Source organism: Gigantopelta aegis, chromosome 8 (assembly GCF_016097555.1).
Source record: "Gigantopelta aegis isolate Gae_Host chromosome 8, Gae_host_genome, whole genome shotgun sequence".
NCBI classification, from domain to species: Eukaryota; Metazoa; Mollusca; class Gastropoda; order Neomphalida; family Peltospiridae; genus Gigantopelta; species Gigantopelta aegis.
The window spans coordinates 25,518,993-25,534,958 of NC_054706.1; the positions used below are offsets into that span (position 1 = coordinate 25,518,993).

Here is a 15,966-nt window from a genome sequence, read left to right on the forward strand (position 1 = left end):
GAAAGTCGTGGAATTTTAGTATGGAACAATTATTTTTTTAATTATTATTATTTAAAATAACAAGGTGGGGAACAATTTGCATCAAACCATTTTAAAATTATGTCAGTAATCATAGAAAAATCCTTGAATAGCCCAATGAAAGTCATGGTAAATGTCTATAAAATCACATAATGAAAAAGGAGAGATTTAGCTCAGTTGGTTGAGTGCTCGTCTGAGATGCTTTCCTTTTCCTGCCTGTGGGAAAGTGCATATAAAAGATCCCTTGCAGCTAATGGAAATATGTAGGCTGTTTTGTCTGATGACTGCATGTCAGAATTACCAAATCATTGAAATGTTTGACATCCAATGGCCAATGATTAACTAATCAATGGGCTCTAGTGGTGTCGTTAAACAAAAAAAAACTTTTATGTAATAAAAGAACTATGTATTATATAGTATCTCCACGTTTACTTTCAGACTTTGCAGCTGTGTTCAGTGATATTACAAAAGCAATAGAAGATGCAGACTTCTTAGCCATTGATGGTGAATTTACAGGTTTGAGTTCATCCATAATACAGTAATTACAAGTAGTTTGAACTTTAATATTGTTGTTTACAACCTTTTGACTAATATGTGTGTTTATTTCAAACACATATACAGTGAGACCGCGATAATCCGGACAGTATGGTTTTTCATAAAGGTGTCCATTTATCAAATTTCCATAGTACTGAGTTATACCTGAAGACTTATTTCCCTTGAATGGCAAACCAGTAAAAAGCAACAAATACAAATTTGCATAAATGTTTTTTTTTATCAAAACATATCTATTGGTGAAAAATAATTCTAAATGAATATTTTAAGAAAACAATTCAAATTTAAAAGTCATTTCTTAACTGCATTTTGAATTTTAAAATTTATTTGTACGGACATTTTCCTTTCAATTTAAAGGCTGTATTTTTGTGACATTTTCAATTCTTGAGATTAGTGTAAAAATAATATACAATTATGTTTTACCAATGACAGTTGGTCTTAATTTGATTAATTACATTTTATAAAGACAGTGAACATGTTAACAACATGGTATGCTTTAAATCAGTAAACCGTGTCATTCCCACATTGCAGGAAAACTGTCAAAGAACCAACAATTAAACATACTCGGAGGTCTGAGACCTAAACTTTGGCACATGTTAATTGTCTATTGATGTTTACTGGCCATCGTGGTGGATACTGCTGCTTACTGGCCATGATTGAACAAACTCATAGCAAGTTATACATTTTTGTTCTAGTTAAATGATCAGTTGGAAGAAATTACGTCTGGTCAAGTGAAGCAATTTGTTTTTATTTTTAACAAATTGTTTTGGATAATAGTCGTCCGGGTCCGGAAGCTAAATATGCAGACTAACGAACACATTTATATAGTGGAGAGTTTGTTGTGTATGTCGGGTGTCCATAAGGTGGGGTTTCCGGACTACTGGAGTCCAGATTATCGAGGTCTCACTGTAGTATTCTGCTTGAACATTTTAACAATGAATGTTTAACGAGAAAGAGTTTTATTTTCATTTCACACTTGCATCCAAGACTTCTTATTTTATAAAAATACTTGTTCGTTTCACATTTTGATCCAAGACTGGCAGATTTGTCAAAAGAAGTCGGCAAATGGCAGGCTTCTTCAGCTATAGAACTTCTGTAATACCACTTCTATTTTACATTATATACTTTGTGTTTTTGTGGTGTACTAAACCTGAAGAATTTTGTGACATACATTTGTATTTGTTTTCTTAATGTACATCTATTGCTAGATTATTTTTTGTTGTTGTATACATTCTATGGTGTTTGTTGACTGAAAGCTAAAACCATAGCTTGGTAAAAGCAAATATCTTCTTAAATCGCTTAAAATAGGACACATAAGGATAAAATTAAATCCATCTTCTAGGCCAGTATCCCATGATGTTAATAAATGTAGCTTCACCTTCATTAGTCTAGTAATGGGCACAGTATTCACGTGAACCATTGCTATGTTCATCTGATTGTTAGGCAATTGATTACGTGAAAAACCTTTAGATTCTAAAATTAAAAGTTACAAACTTCAGGATCATTGGAATTTTATTAATTATATGCAAATACATGTATAAACAACCAATCAGTTACCTGGGTGAAAATTGCGTGAATTAAATTAGTTAGCTAAAAAAAATTAATATTGTCACCTGCATTTACCTGTATCTTACAGTAGCTCAGCCTTAAACTGTTTCATTTCTTGCAGGTCTAGATACTCCCCAAGTTGGACATGTTACCTTCTATGACACACCAGAAGAACGCTACCAGAAACTGAGAAAGGTGTCATTTATTTTCATATTTTGTGTGTGGTTAACTACATATAATACTGTCAGTATCATACCTGTACATGTGTATATATGATAAAATAAAATCTCTCCTTAACCACAAAAATTATCTCGCTGTTTCGTCAGTGTATTGTTGACATCATCAGGAGAATTTTAAATATGAAGGAAATGTTTTATTTAATGACGCACTCACCACATTTTATTTACGGTTATATGGCGTCAGACATATGGTTAAGGACCACACATATATTGAGGGAGGAAACCCACTGTCGCCACTTCATGAACTACTCTTCGATTAGCAGCAAGGGATCTTTTATATGTACAATCCCATAAACAGGATAGCACATACCACAGCCTTTGATATACCAGTCATGGTACACTGGCTGGAGCGAGAAATAGTACAATGGGCCCACTGACAGGGAAAGATGGAGATATAAACATATTTATAATATGTCTTGTAAACATGTTAATGATCTCATGTGTGACAACATGGTGATATTTTAACATATTAGAAATGTTAAACTGTGTAGGGGGTGGGGGCAGCAGGTGGAGGGGAGGGGGGTGCATCATCGGAAAAACATACTTTCTTAGTAATTTTGGTTGGAAGAGGAGTCTATTATAGGGCTTCTAGATTATGGTAGCCCAACTCCTATGGCTAGTGATATTCAATGTTGGGCTAGTAAATAACTACTATTGTCATGCCCAGCGGCTAGTGGATTGTTTTGGTTAAATGTTGCAGTTAAGTCTGTTTTGTAAATAAGACTATCCTGCCCACCAAGCCCACCCCCAATATTAGTGTTTTCAAGCTATCTCTCTCTCTTTAGGCAACATATCCAATCTTTACTATTATTTAGTAAAATTGTATTAACTAGTGAACTTTTAATTGTGGTTAGTCCATTTTTAAAATCACTGATCCCGTGGCTAGTGGATGTTATAAAAATTCTAGAAGCCCTGTTGTTAGCTGTTGCTGTTTTGTGTTTGTTTGCAAATTGGTATTGAAAAAAGCTCCATTGTCTGGCAGCATCTCACCTTTCATTGGGGCCAGAATATAGCCCAGTGGTAAAGGACTCACTTGATGTGTCTTCGGTCTAGGATCGATCCCCGTCTGTGGATGCGTTGAGCCATTTCTCATTCCAGCCAGTACACCAGGACTGGTATATCAAAGGCTGTGGTATGTGTTATTTTGTCTGTGGGATGGTGTATTTAAAAGATCCCTTGCTACTAATTGGGGAAAAAGTAGAGAGATTCCTTTCTAAAACTAACGTAAAAATTACCAAATATTTGACATCCAATAGCCAATGATTAATAAATTAATATGCTCCAAACTTTTTTTTAAACTCACCTTTCCTTCTGTCTTGTTTTTTTTTCTCTTTTTTTTTAACTGTTTATTTCTTTCTCTTGACGATTCCATTGTTGACAAATATCAACCCACGCAAAGGGAGAAGACATGGGTTGTTGTAGTAATTATATACACAATTTATACACACATAATGCAGCTACTAGTCACATTTCATTGGTTGAGGGGTGGGGGTGGGGCGAGTGCAGGAAGTTTGTGTAACTCAATGGTAGAATGCTCACTTGCAGTGCACTAGGTTGCAGGATCAATAACCCTCAATGGACTTTGGATTGATAATCTGATCCCAACCAATGCCCCATAACTAGTATGTACATCAGTGGTTGAGTTGAAAACTGTTCCCTCTATGAGTTAGTGCATATAAAAAAATCTTTGCTGTTTTTGGTAGGAGTAGCCTGTTTGGCTTTATCAAAGGGTTTTTCACAGTTTGAAAATTCTCATTAAATTTTAATTTCAGGGTTCTACAGATTTTCTTCTGATTCAGTTTGGATTGGCTGCCTTTACATATGATGATGAAACAAAATCGTACGTATGTTGATGATTGAGTTTTATATTAATTTGTAGAGCGATCGTCTTCAGTGTTTGGATCATATGATTGAACTCCTTCAGTGTTTGGATCATATGATTGAACTCCCTCAGTGGTACCATTCTCTGATTGGGTGGGGGTTTTTTTCAGTTTCAACCAGTGCCCCACATTTGGTATATTAAAGGACATGGGATGTGCTGTCCTGTCTGTAGAAAAAGTGCATATAAAAGATCCCTTATTACTAATATTAGTGGGAATATGTAGGTGGGTTTTTTTTCAGAGACTACATGTCAGAATTACCAAATATTTGACATCCAAGAGATGATGTTTAGTAAATTGATGTGCACCAGTCATGTGGTAAAGCACTCTCCTGATGCGCGGTCAGTCTGAGATCGATACCCGTCAGTGGGCCCATTGGGCAATTTCTCGTTTATATTTCAAAGCAAAAATTACTGAATATTTTTCATGGAAACCGCCATTATTTGATATAGCACCTTTACGGTGCAATGGATTATAGAATCATTCACCCTAGGTACATTCTGTTTCACAACAAATCCCAATTCCAATGAGTGCTCCATGACTGGTACATCAAAAACTGTGGTATGTATTGTCCTGTCTTTGGGAAAGTGCATATGAAAACATTCTGTTTTACAACAAATCCCAGTTTCAATGAGTGCTCCATGACTAGTACTACATCAAAGACTGTGGTATGTATTGTCCTGTCTTTGGGAAAGTGCATATTAAAGATTCCTTGATGCCTTGTAGCCTGTGTGGTGACATGGTGTAAAAGAATTGTTAGACATGAAATAGTCACAGTTATAGAGGTGCCAAGTTGTTGTTACACAATTATTTCTGTCCTTTCGTAGCTATTCTTCTTCTTGTTTCAGTCACACAGCTAAATTATTTAACTTCTACGTTTTCCCGCGACCATACACAAGACAAGCTCCAGATCGAAGGTTTTTATGTCAGGTACGTAATTTAACAATATGATATTTTAACCTCCCAGTATCAGGTATATTTTAACCTCCCAGTATCTGGTATATTTTAACCTCCCAGTATCAGATATAATTTTAACCTAGTATCAGGTATATTTTAACCTCCCAGTATCAGATATATTTTAACCTCCTAGTATCAGATATATTTTAACCTCCCAGTATCAGATATATTTTAACCTCCCAGTATCAGATATATTTTAACCTCCCAGTATCTGGTATATTTTAACCTCCCAGTATCAGATATAATTTTAACCTCCTAGTATCAGGTATATTTTAACCTCCCAGTATCAGATATATTTTAACCTCTCAGTATCAGGGTATTTTAGTCTTCCTGTATCAGGTATATTTAAGTGTTTAGAATAGATACGCCATTTTAAAAATCTATTTTGTCTGTCAAGTCACAAGCAAATGTTACCGTTGCCAAATTGATGCTGTGGCATTAGGATTGGTTCAATTTATGTGGTTTTAAAAAATAATGATAATACTTGTATTTTGCATTAAAATACAGCTGACAATATCCACTTATGTTAAACACATCTTAGAATGTGCTGAAGCTGTAGTTCTGATTGTGTTTTGCATTAACAAAAATTACAAATGATTAGGTAAGATTTGGGATTTGTTAAAAAACATTCTAGATATATTCTAGTGCACAGTTTTAAACATGAGAGGGACTTTCAGTGCTTGTTTGCATGTACCATACTTCAAACATTTTGCAGTCAGATGCTGTTGATAGTTTTCATTCTATTTCATTATACAGTACTATATATTTCTTGTTCTAAATTATACGTCTTCTTTTTTTAAAAATAAAAGAAAATTTACATTCCAGTTAATAATGCTTAAAGATTTTCCCCAATATGTGAATAATTTAGACATTAATCTAGGAAAACAAAGGTTGTGGTACATGTATGTGCTTTCCTGTCTGTGAGAGAAGTGCATATAAAAGATCCCTTGCTGCAATAAAAAAAATGTTGCATGTTTCCTCTGATGACTACATGTCAGAATTACCGAATGTTTGACATCCACTAGCTGATGATTAATTAATCAATGTGCTCCAGTAGTGTCGTTAAACAAAACAAACTAACTTTTAATCTAGGAAGTGACTTATTCCTTCCCAGAAGAAAAGGAAAAAGGTGATTAAATTTAGAAAAGTGTATATTTATAGGTACATTTTGTAGTGTTTTTGTTTTGTCATGTTCAACATTCATTCAGAAAGGTTTCAAAATATACACTTGTTCTGAATCAAAATATTTTGTTATGAAAAAAACTACCTCTTGCAGCAAACTAATTTAATATTTCCATTAGAAACACAAAACTATTAGATAACTGATAATTAATATGTTACTGTTATATTAAATGAAAGTAATAATTAGTATTTTCTGGTATTACTCAAATGAATCCCACCAGGAACCGAACAACACTTGACATGGTGACAAAATAGCCATGACCAGGGCTTCTAGAATTTGTTTTAAATCCACTAGCCATGGGATCAATGATTTAAAAAATGTACTAGCCATGATAAAAAATTCACTAGCCCTTATTTTACTTTAAGTTACCGGTAATACAATTTTACTAAATAATCAGATATGTCACCTAAAGAGGGCGATAGAGCTTAAAAACACTAACATTGGGGTTTGGGGTGGGGGCAGGATATTTATATTTACAAAATAGACTTAACTGCAACATTTGACCAAAATAAATTCACTAGCCGTCGGGCATGGCAATAGTAGTTATTTACTAGCCCAACATTGAATATCATTAGCCATGGGAGTGGGACTACCATATACATTATTGTCTAGATATCTGTGGGATTTTGTTTTAAAAAAAATAGGATTAGGTCTAAAATATCAACTTCTCACTACTGCTAATAACTTGGCGATTTCAGCCAACTTTCGGCAGACAAAAGTGCCATTTCGCCAGCTAGTTAAGTACCTGTTTTTTTATTATTTTTTTTTTTTTTTTTTTTTTTGGCACTTAAATTGTATTTAAATTTAATGATTGTTTCTTTTTAATTGTAGAGTTCCAGTATTGACTTTTTGGCCTCTCAGGGCTTTGACTTCAACAAGCTTTTCAGAGATGGTAAGATATTGTTTGGAATCAGTCAGATCTGTTCTGAATTATTTATGGTATAACCATTTAAAATTATGTACACTTATATAGTGTCTTAGATATGTGTACGTCATATCACTGGGTACATATTCTGTATCACCATGCTCATGTAATGTTAATATCATACTCTTGTTGACTTCATTTAGGAAAGGGGCGGGATTTAGTTCAGTCGATTGAGCGCTCACCCGGGATGCTTGAGTCGTGAGATCGAACCACCTCGGTGGATCTGTTCAACTGATTGGGGTTTTATTATCAAAGGCTGTGGTATGGGTATGTGCCTTCCTCTCTGTGGGAAAGTGCATATAAAAGATCCATTGCTGCTAATGGAAAAATACAGAGGGTTTCGTCTGTTGACTATGAGTAAATATTACCAAATGTTTGACATCCAATAGCTGATGATTAATTAATCAATGTGCTCTAGTGGTATCGTTAAACAAACAAACTTCTTCTTTTTTTCAATTAGGAATACCATATTTAACACTGGCCGATGAAACCCAGCTGAGGGAAACAATTCGAAGCAAACACAAGGACTACAGCCAGTTTTCATCTCCTGCATTCATGAGCCCATTTGGGGCTGACCCAGGCCCCAGCAAGGGTCCGGTTTGTGTTCCAGATGAGCATAAAGAGTTTATTGCAGACGTTGGGTAAGGGGAAAATACATGTAGCTAGATATCTGTCCTCAGTCTGTTACTAAATATTACAACATGTTTAAGAAAAATAGAGCCTTTTAACAAATAAAATTATATATTAAATACATTAGTTGTTTAGAATATCACTTACTGTATGTTCAGTGTGTTTTTGTTCGTACTAATGTTTGTAGTGGCATCAACTTCAATTAATGTCCTAATATTTTTTCGTATGTTTGAAATTAGTGGGAGATCAGTTCCAGTTTGGGTTACTTCAAACATTAGTCCAACTAGAAACACTTGTACATGTATGTAAACTGTGAACCCAAAAAATGTATTCAGTAATGTAATTTTAGTAATTAAAAAACTCTGTCAGAAATATTTTATAATGGTCGCAAACTCAGGGAAGTCTGTTTAATATATGGATAAGTGCTTTAGTTATGACATTTTGTCCCTCTGCTGTTATTAAAAAGAGGATATTTTGACATTTTGTCCCCCTGCTGTTATTAAAAAGAGGATATTTTAGTTATGACATTTTGTCCCCATTCTGTTATTAAAAAGAGGATATTTTAGTTATGACATTTTGTCCCCCTGCTGTTATTAAAAAGAGGATATTTTAGTTATGACATTTTGTCCCCCTACTGTTATTAAAAAGAGGATATTTTAGTGATGACATTTTGTCCCCCTACTGTTATTAAAAAGAGAATATTTTAGTTATGACATTTTGTCCCCCTGCTGTTATTAAAAAGAGGATATTTTAGTTATGACATTTTGTCCCCATTCTGTTATTAAAAAGAGGATATTTTAGTTATGACATTTTGTCCCCCTACTGTTATTAAAAAGAGGATATTTTAGTGATGACATTTTGTCCCCCTACTGTTATTAAAAAGAGAATATTTTAGTGATGTATGTTTTATTTGTGGATCACCCTGTATAAACATAGTAAACAAATACAAGATATACCATTAGACACATTCACAGGCTACAGTAAATAAAACAAAAAATCATGTTAATATTTAGAATACCAACAGGGAATAAGAGAAAACTTATTGTTAAAAGTAAGGTTTAATAAAAAATAAACTGACACACTAAAAGAACAATGTTTAGCGTGAATATTGTGTCATGTATGACTAATAGTGGGGTAAAATGAAAATTAAAGGGACAAACCCTAGTTTTTAAACACTACGCAGTCTTTGCCAGGAAAGGCGAGTGATCACTCCCGCTCCTCTCCACACTCGCCTTGAAAGATTTAGGAGAGCAGCAAATTGATCGCCTCTTACTAAAATATTTAATACAGTTTATTTGACACATCACGTGTTTGCTCAGGAGAGTTTACTTCAGCTCGCCTTGATTTTGACATTACTTAGGTTTTATTAGTTAGATTATCCATTTCTGTACAGTGAGATGTGTTTCTGGTCATCATGGTTTTTCTGATGTTTTAAGACTCGGATACCTCTGAGAAGTAATGGTTATGGAGTAAAGCTTTAGCTTATTTGTAAGGGTATTTTCCTCATTACAATATCGCTGACGTTTTATCATTCTAAATGCAGGTTTGTGGATTTACCAAACTTAATGTTCATATTCACAGGTTAAAACTAGGGTCTGTGGCTTTAATTTTGTTGTCTGCTGAAAAGGGCAAGCATTTTTTCTACAGGAATGTCATACTAAAATAAAAAAATTCCTTCTCAAACCACTAGCTGAATATTTGCTCCATTATATTTCAGATTAAAAACTCTCCTACTTTTTTTTCTTGAAGCCTTCACTTTTATACTAGTCTTGTAAAAAAAAAAAAAAAAAATTCATTTCTTTTGTATTGTTTCTTTGAATAGCAGATAATAGATTTAGATTTTCAGAAGTGAAAATTTGGCAGTTATATCCCATTAATTTTGTTGCTCTATTGTTAGTTTACTAACTTTTTTTTTTTTTTGGATATTTTTTAGATTTAAGTCTTTTACATTGAAAAAAAAATACTTTGTTGAAATTTTTTGTTTTATAGAAAAATGTTTTTTGTCCTTTTTTTTTTCTTCTATAGTAACAAAGTTGCTAAGTTTTTGGAGCAGGATGCAGAAGACACACTACAGCTGCCACCATGTGGCGGGTTCCCCAGGAAGCTCATCTACCAGACCATCAGACTGAAGTGAGTTCAAAACACTGGGATGCCCTGCTAGGGTGGGCAGTATGATTTAAAGTAGTGATCTTTCTATGATCGATTATGTTCTAAAACAAATTTAATTGACTTGGCTCTACCATTGTTATGATCAATTGTAAAAATCCATAAGGGTTGTGTGGAAAAATGTTAACTCTTAATTGTTTCTCCAGATTAGATGGTGGAATGTTGATATGTTGAAATTGATGTCCATGTGTTGGGGTGGGGTTTGTTTTCATGTGTACCTAAAGAAGAAAAGAAGATAATAATCATGGGTTTTTTATTAACTCTAAAATTACAAGTTTTTTCATTTGTTAAAGTGTCAGTATGTGTTGGTGGTCTGGGTATGCATCTTTCCAACACATAAGGATCATGTTGGAGTTTACTTCCCCTTTAAACCTGGATATGTAAGAAATATAATACATGTATTACATTCATGTCCATCAGGGCTTTAGATCTCACTAATTTGGGCACAACAGGCATTTTTGTCTTTTCTGAAGGTCGTTTTACTTCTGTACTGTCACTAACAGTTGGTGGAAAGTTGTCAATATTCAGAAATTAATTTCAACTTATTTTAATCTAATTAAACTTAACATTTCAGTGGTTTTGAGGTGAAATATTTTGAGGTCAGCATATTTGTACTTACATTTGGACGTGATTATTTTGGGTACAACATTTATTGCTTCAACTTTGATGTAATCTAAAAGCCCAGGTCCGTTAGATACCATTTACCTTACAGCTTATTATTTAAATATGTATGCAACTCACTTTCACTCATTAAATAAGTTTTGAAACAAATTGTTGTTAGATAATGATATCCAGCAGTCACTTGCATGTATGTAGTGTTTTCTATTTTTAATAAGTTGAGTTTTTAATCAGTCAAAGTCTTTTAAAACATGAATACTATTTAGTGTATGAAGATAACTTTTTGATTAAGAAAAAGTTTTTTACATATTCTTTATGCTTTGTTTTTTTATTACAAAATTTTTCTCTTCTTTTTTTTTTTTCATCTTTATTTTAGATTTTCTTCCTCCCTCCATTTGGAGACCAAGAGTGGAGAAAAGAAAGAAAGATATATAGTCATCACAAAGATCAAAGGTGAAGATGACATGAAAGCCAAGGAACAGGCCAAGCAGAATGCTGAGCTGGTAACAAGCAATTTGTCACCTTTTTTTTTCTCTCCTTTTTGTCATGAATAAGTAAAAAAACGAGATATAGATATTACAGCATAATTTTTAGCTCTGTTAATATTTCACGTTTAACTTCATTTCTCACAAACTCTTAAGTCCAAGATCAATAAAACATGGTTTATAGACAGGTTTTTCCGATTGTCGCCCAGCAGTTTATGACATTGTCTGTAAATGGCGTAACTGTACGGCCGCTTTTAAGGGAGTGAAATTCACGAAACAATAACATGTGACGGCATTGCATCCGGGTGCAATTTCAGTATTTGTGACTTTTTTGGAACGTTTTGTAAAAGCAAAACCAGTCTCTCGGATAATTCAGCCTCAGTTAAAGATTGTATATTCATATCAATGTCGGTGGAAATCTGTGAAAGATTAAAAACATAAATAATAAAGCACCTATAAACCCCAATACAAAAGCATAGTGAATAAATTAAACACACGCAAGTGTAAATAAGTTTGATGGTTATTAAGTGAAACTTTGCTGAATGCATCTTAAAATATAGAAAAAATATTTCAGTTATGTATCTTGGTAAAAAACGTGGTGTACCATTTTGAAAAAGAAAACCTGACCTTAGATCGTAGATGTCAACATTTAGCTGTTACTATTATTAGCTCTGGGATATTCCACATGGGGTTGAAGTGGGGCGCAGTTCACACTTCCAAATATGGCTCTCTTATTTTTTTTTTTTTTTTTTTTTTACAGTGTTAAATGTGTGCAAATAAAATGACAAATAAATAAATTACTGACGTAACATGCATGCAGGCTACACCAAAAATCTCACCTCGCCCACTTCGTCAATTTTTTTTTTTTTTTATATATATTTTTTTTTATTATAAATATTTTTTAAAATAATAATTTTTGTTTCTAGGACATTTTTTAAAAATTAACTTAATAATCCACAATATTCAACACTAAATCACCCTGAAAACGCGCCTCTGATTAGTCATAAAATGTTCTATATACTAGTTAATTACAAAACAAACCCCTTTGACACTTACTGGCAATGCCCAAGGCAAGTACAAACAAAACAGGAGCACAGGCTGGGGGTGGTTATCTGATACTATTTTAAAGTTCAATATATTAGGTTATACAGGTGTCCAGGGAAATTATATTTGCTTGCATACGTTTAAATTATTCGTTATGCTTTTGTATTCATGTGTATATATACATGCTTTATTATTTACATTTTTAATGATTATCACACTTCTACCAACTTTGATATGAATCTACAATCTTTAAATGAGGTTGAATTAGCTAACATAATGGTTTTGCTTTCAGAAAATGTACTAAAAAGGTCATAAATACTGAAAATGCACCCAGATGCAATGCCTTCACATGTTATTATTGTGCGAGTTTCACTCCTGTAATGGGGGGAAATAACATGATTCTAAACATGGCCGCACACAGTACTTTGTCGTCACTGGCCGATAAACCCATCGATAGTTGCATCTGTTGATGTTCAGGGGTGGGATTTAGCTCAGTGGGTTGAGCGTTCGCCCGAGGTTCACGGAATTTATCTTAGTGGTAGAGCATGTATGTTAGATTGAGGTCATACATTCAAAACCTTCAAACATTTCTTTAGATTTTTATTTTTTTTCGAATCCAGTCAGTACTCCATGGTTAGAATGTAAACAGCTTTGATAATCTTTGTGCTGTTCTGTCTATATAGGCATGTGCATAAATTATCTCCCTTAGTACTTCCTGAAAAAGCATTTTCTAACAAAACATCAGTTATTGCATGAAATTATTTAGCAAAATTTAAATAAAATTGGCCACTTTTTTTTCACAAATTGCAGTTGGCGAGTACCAGAGCTAGTCGTGACTTTACATATAATTGTTAGCTATATTTACACAGTTTAATTTCATTTGATACATTTCAGAATGAACTTGATGATGCTGTTGGTTTCTGCAAGGTCACAAGGCTGTTGTCTCAGTCGGTATGTGTAGAATTAAACACAGGGCTTAAGTTGTCATGCACCACACACAAACTGAGATGGAATTTGCTAAACATGTTCTGCAATAAATTGACTAAACAGCTAATTTAAGAATTATCACCTATATTGTTAGACTAATTTTATTCCTTTTTTTTTTGTGTGGAGTGGTTAGCAATGTTTGCTTCTCACGTTTCAATCTGGAAGTTAAACTTAGGAACTCAGAAATATAAAATCTTGTAATTTGTATTATTTCTCCAGAAAATTAATCAGTTTTGAATGTAATAGAAATAGTTTCAAAAAGAAGATTATAGAAAGCAAAACTAATTATGAGAAAGTATATTGTGTATTTTAAATGGCCTTTGCTGGTTGCCTCCTGTCAATTTCAAACCTTGATCTAGAATGATTCAGTGTCACAGAAATTATATATTACCGCATATCTTCGCCTGTAAGTCGATCTCGGCTATAAGTCGAGTCCCTAATTTCAAGCCCTGAAAACGTATTTTTTTTATTGACCTGTTTATAAGTCGACCCATGAAAAACAACTTATAAATATTAAAATATTTCTTATTTTCTGCACATGAGAACAATAATGTACAATATTTGAACAAAAGAAAATTATTTTACAAACTTCGGTTTTCACGTTTTGTACATCGCAATATAATCAGACTATTCCAATCAAACTATCATTATTACATAGCATCAAAACGAAATATTCCCTTAGTAGAGAGTGAAAGCTGTTTGACTGTTACTGTATGGTACTGTACAGATGGTTTTGTGCACAGACAACTACTTTATTTATAAACACTGCCAACAGATCACTACGATAAAACTGAAAGTATCACGTTTTGCCGCCATATTAATACATGTAAGGAGGATAACTCTGGAAAGTACACTGGTTTTTGTACCAAATGTGTGTCCCTATTGCTCTAGATAGTGAACTGCAGAGATCAGTCTATTTTAAGGGAAATCTCAGTAATATTCATGAAGTTAATCACCGCCAAAACATTGTTTGAACAACCATTAATGCCAGTGACCAGATTTCAAAATAAACTCAGGCAACAGGTAGTTAGTATTGTTTACATTTTTACTATTAGTGATGACTGTTAATTTAACTAAGTGGACTGTTGTCTTGGCATGTGAGTGAGATCGTACACCTTTTCGCATAACGAAAACCGTTCTAATGCCAAAAAAAAAAGGTTATAAAAAATAAATGTCAAATTAACATATTTGAGTATAAATACATGGCATACTTCAACAATAAAACTTGTAAAATAATCCCCAAAACTAATATTTTTTGGTGAAATTTTTTTACCCTCTTATAAGTCGACCCCCCAAGTTATAAAATAATTTTTGGGTGAAAAAAATTCGACTTATAGGCGAAGATATACGGTACTTATTATTTTGCAATCACTGTATTCATTAGTGAGATATGACGACCATATTAATTTTTATATTTCCGGTCATAGACGAAAAATATAGGTCACGTGACGTAAACCCAACTCGACTAGATTTAGTACAGTGTATACAAATAACATTTTGTATCACAATAAAGATACAAACCATATATACATGTATGTATTTATGAATAAGAATTTAGAAATACTTTTTAAATGTCACAAAATGTAGCTAGCATCTTACAAAGAATGACGTCATGTATATTGTATAATATTATACTGCAAAAAGCCTTTCTAGGTTAATGGTACTTGAAATGTGTATAAAAACTGGAATACATAATGATTTTCTTTTCAACTTCACCTGTCCTCAACAAATGCCTTTTAAGGATCTGGCACCTGCACTGGACGGTGATTTAGATAGGCTTGGGAAGCATCCCTCAAATCACCATCCAGTGCAGGTGCCAGATCCATAAAAGCATTTGTTGAGGACAGGTGAAGTATCTATAAAAGTTTTCTCCATTTTTGACTATTATTGTTGGATTGCAGGATAAATAAAATAACCAATTAGTGCCTTAAGATATCGACTTCATCTCGTTCAAGGGTCGAGACGTAGCCAAGTGGTAAAGCGCTAGCTTGATGCGCGGTTGGTTTGGGATCGATCCCTGTCAGTGGGCCCATTGGGCTATTTCTCGCTCCAGCCAGTGCACCATGACTGGTACATCAAAGGACGTGGTATGTGCTATCCTGTCTATAGGATGGTGCATATAAAAGATCCCTTGTTGCTAATCGAAAAGAGAAGCCCGTGAAGTGGCGAAAGCGGGTTTCCTCCCTCAATATCTGTGTGGTCCTTAACCATATGTCCGACATCATATAACCATAAATAAAATGTGTTGAGTGCATTGTTAAATAAAACATTTCCTGCTCTGGTCGAATCGAGAATGCCGCCCAGCACAGCCATTCTAACCTTCACAGGATAACACCCAGTATCTTGAGGCAGTAACCAGTTATTCTCTATTTAAACACCAAATAACCATAATTGTATACTAAAATGGCTTTAAATAAACATTCCTTTCATTTTTTGTATTAGGGCAAGCTCATCGTGGGCCACAACATGTTGCTTGATGTGCTGCACCTCATCAATCAGTTCTGCATCCACTTGCCCAAGGTTTGTGATGACCACGTCATTTACTTTCATATTTACATCCAGTATTCAATTAGGTTTCAAGAACCACTTGTGAAAATCCCCTCAATACTGTTATCTTGTAATGACTTAACAATTCACACAAGTTCTGTTGCTAATATTTATAATAAGTTATTTCATCTTTATTCGCTGTTGTTGTGTAAAACCTAATAAAAAATACATCTTCAAAGTTATCTGA

General features: G+C 33.7%; 1 protein-coding gene across 5 annotated transcripts in view; it reads left to right on the forward strand.

Moving 5' to 3' along the window:
* The window catches only part of LOC121378405 (poly(A)-specific ribonuclease PARN-like), a 62,877-nt gene that overhangs the window by 8,820 nt on the left and 38,091 nt on the right, over positions 1-15,966 (forward strand). For all 5 annotated transcript variants that reach the window (XR_005958723.1, XM_041506562.1, XM_041506560.1 and 2 more), the window contains exons 2-11: positions 457-534; positions 2,240-2,313; positions 4,130-4,197; positions 5,086-5,167; positions 7,209-7,269; positions 7,763-7,943; positions 9,958-10,062; positions 11,093-11,219; positions 13,140-13,196; positions 15,675-15,752. Coding sequence is in view for 4 of the 5 variants with exons in the window: in XM_041506562.1 (XP_041362496.1) it covers positions 457-534; positions 2,240-2,313; positions 4,130-4,197; positions 5,086-5,167; positions 7,209-7,269; positions 7,763-7,943; positions 9,958-10,062; positions 11,093-11,219; positions 13,140-13,196; positions 15,675-15,752 (911 nt within the window). In the remaining variant the exon portion in view is untranslated. The remainder of the gene's footprint in view (positions 1-456; positions 535-2,239; positions 2,314-4,129; positions 4,198-5,085; positions 5,168-7,208; positions 7,270-7,762; positions 7,944-9,957; positions 10,063-11,092; positions 11,220-13,139; positions 13,197-15,674; positions 15,753-15,966) is intronic.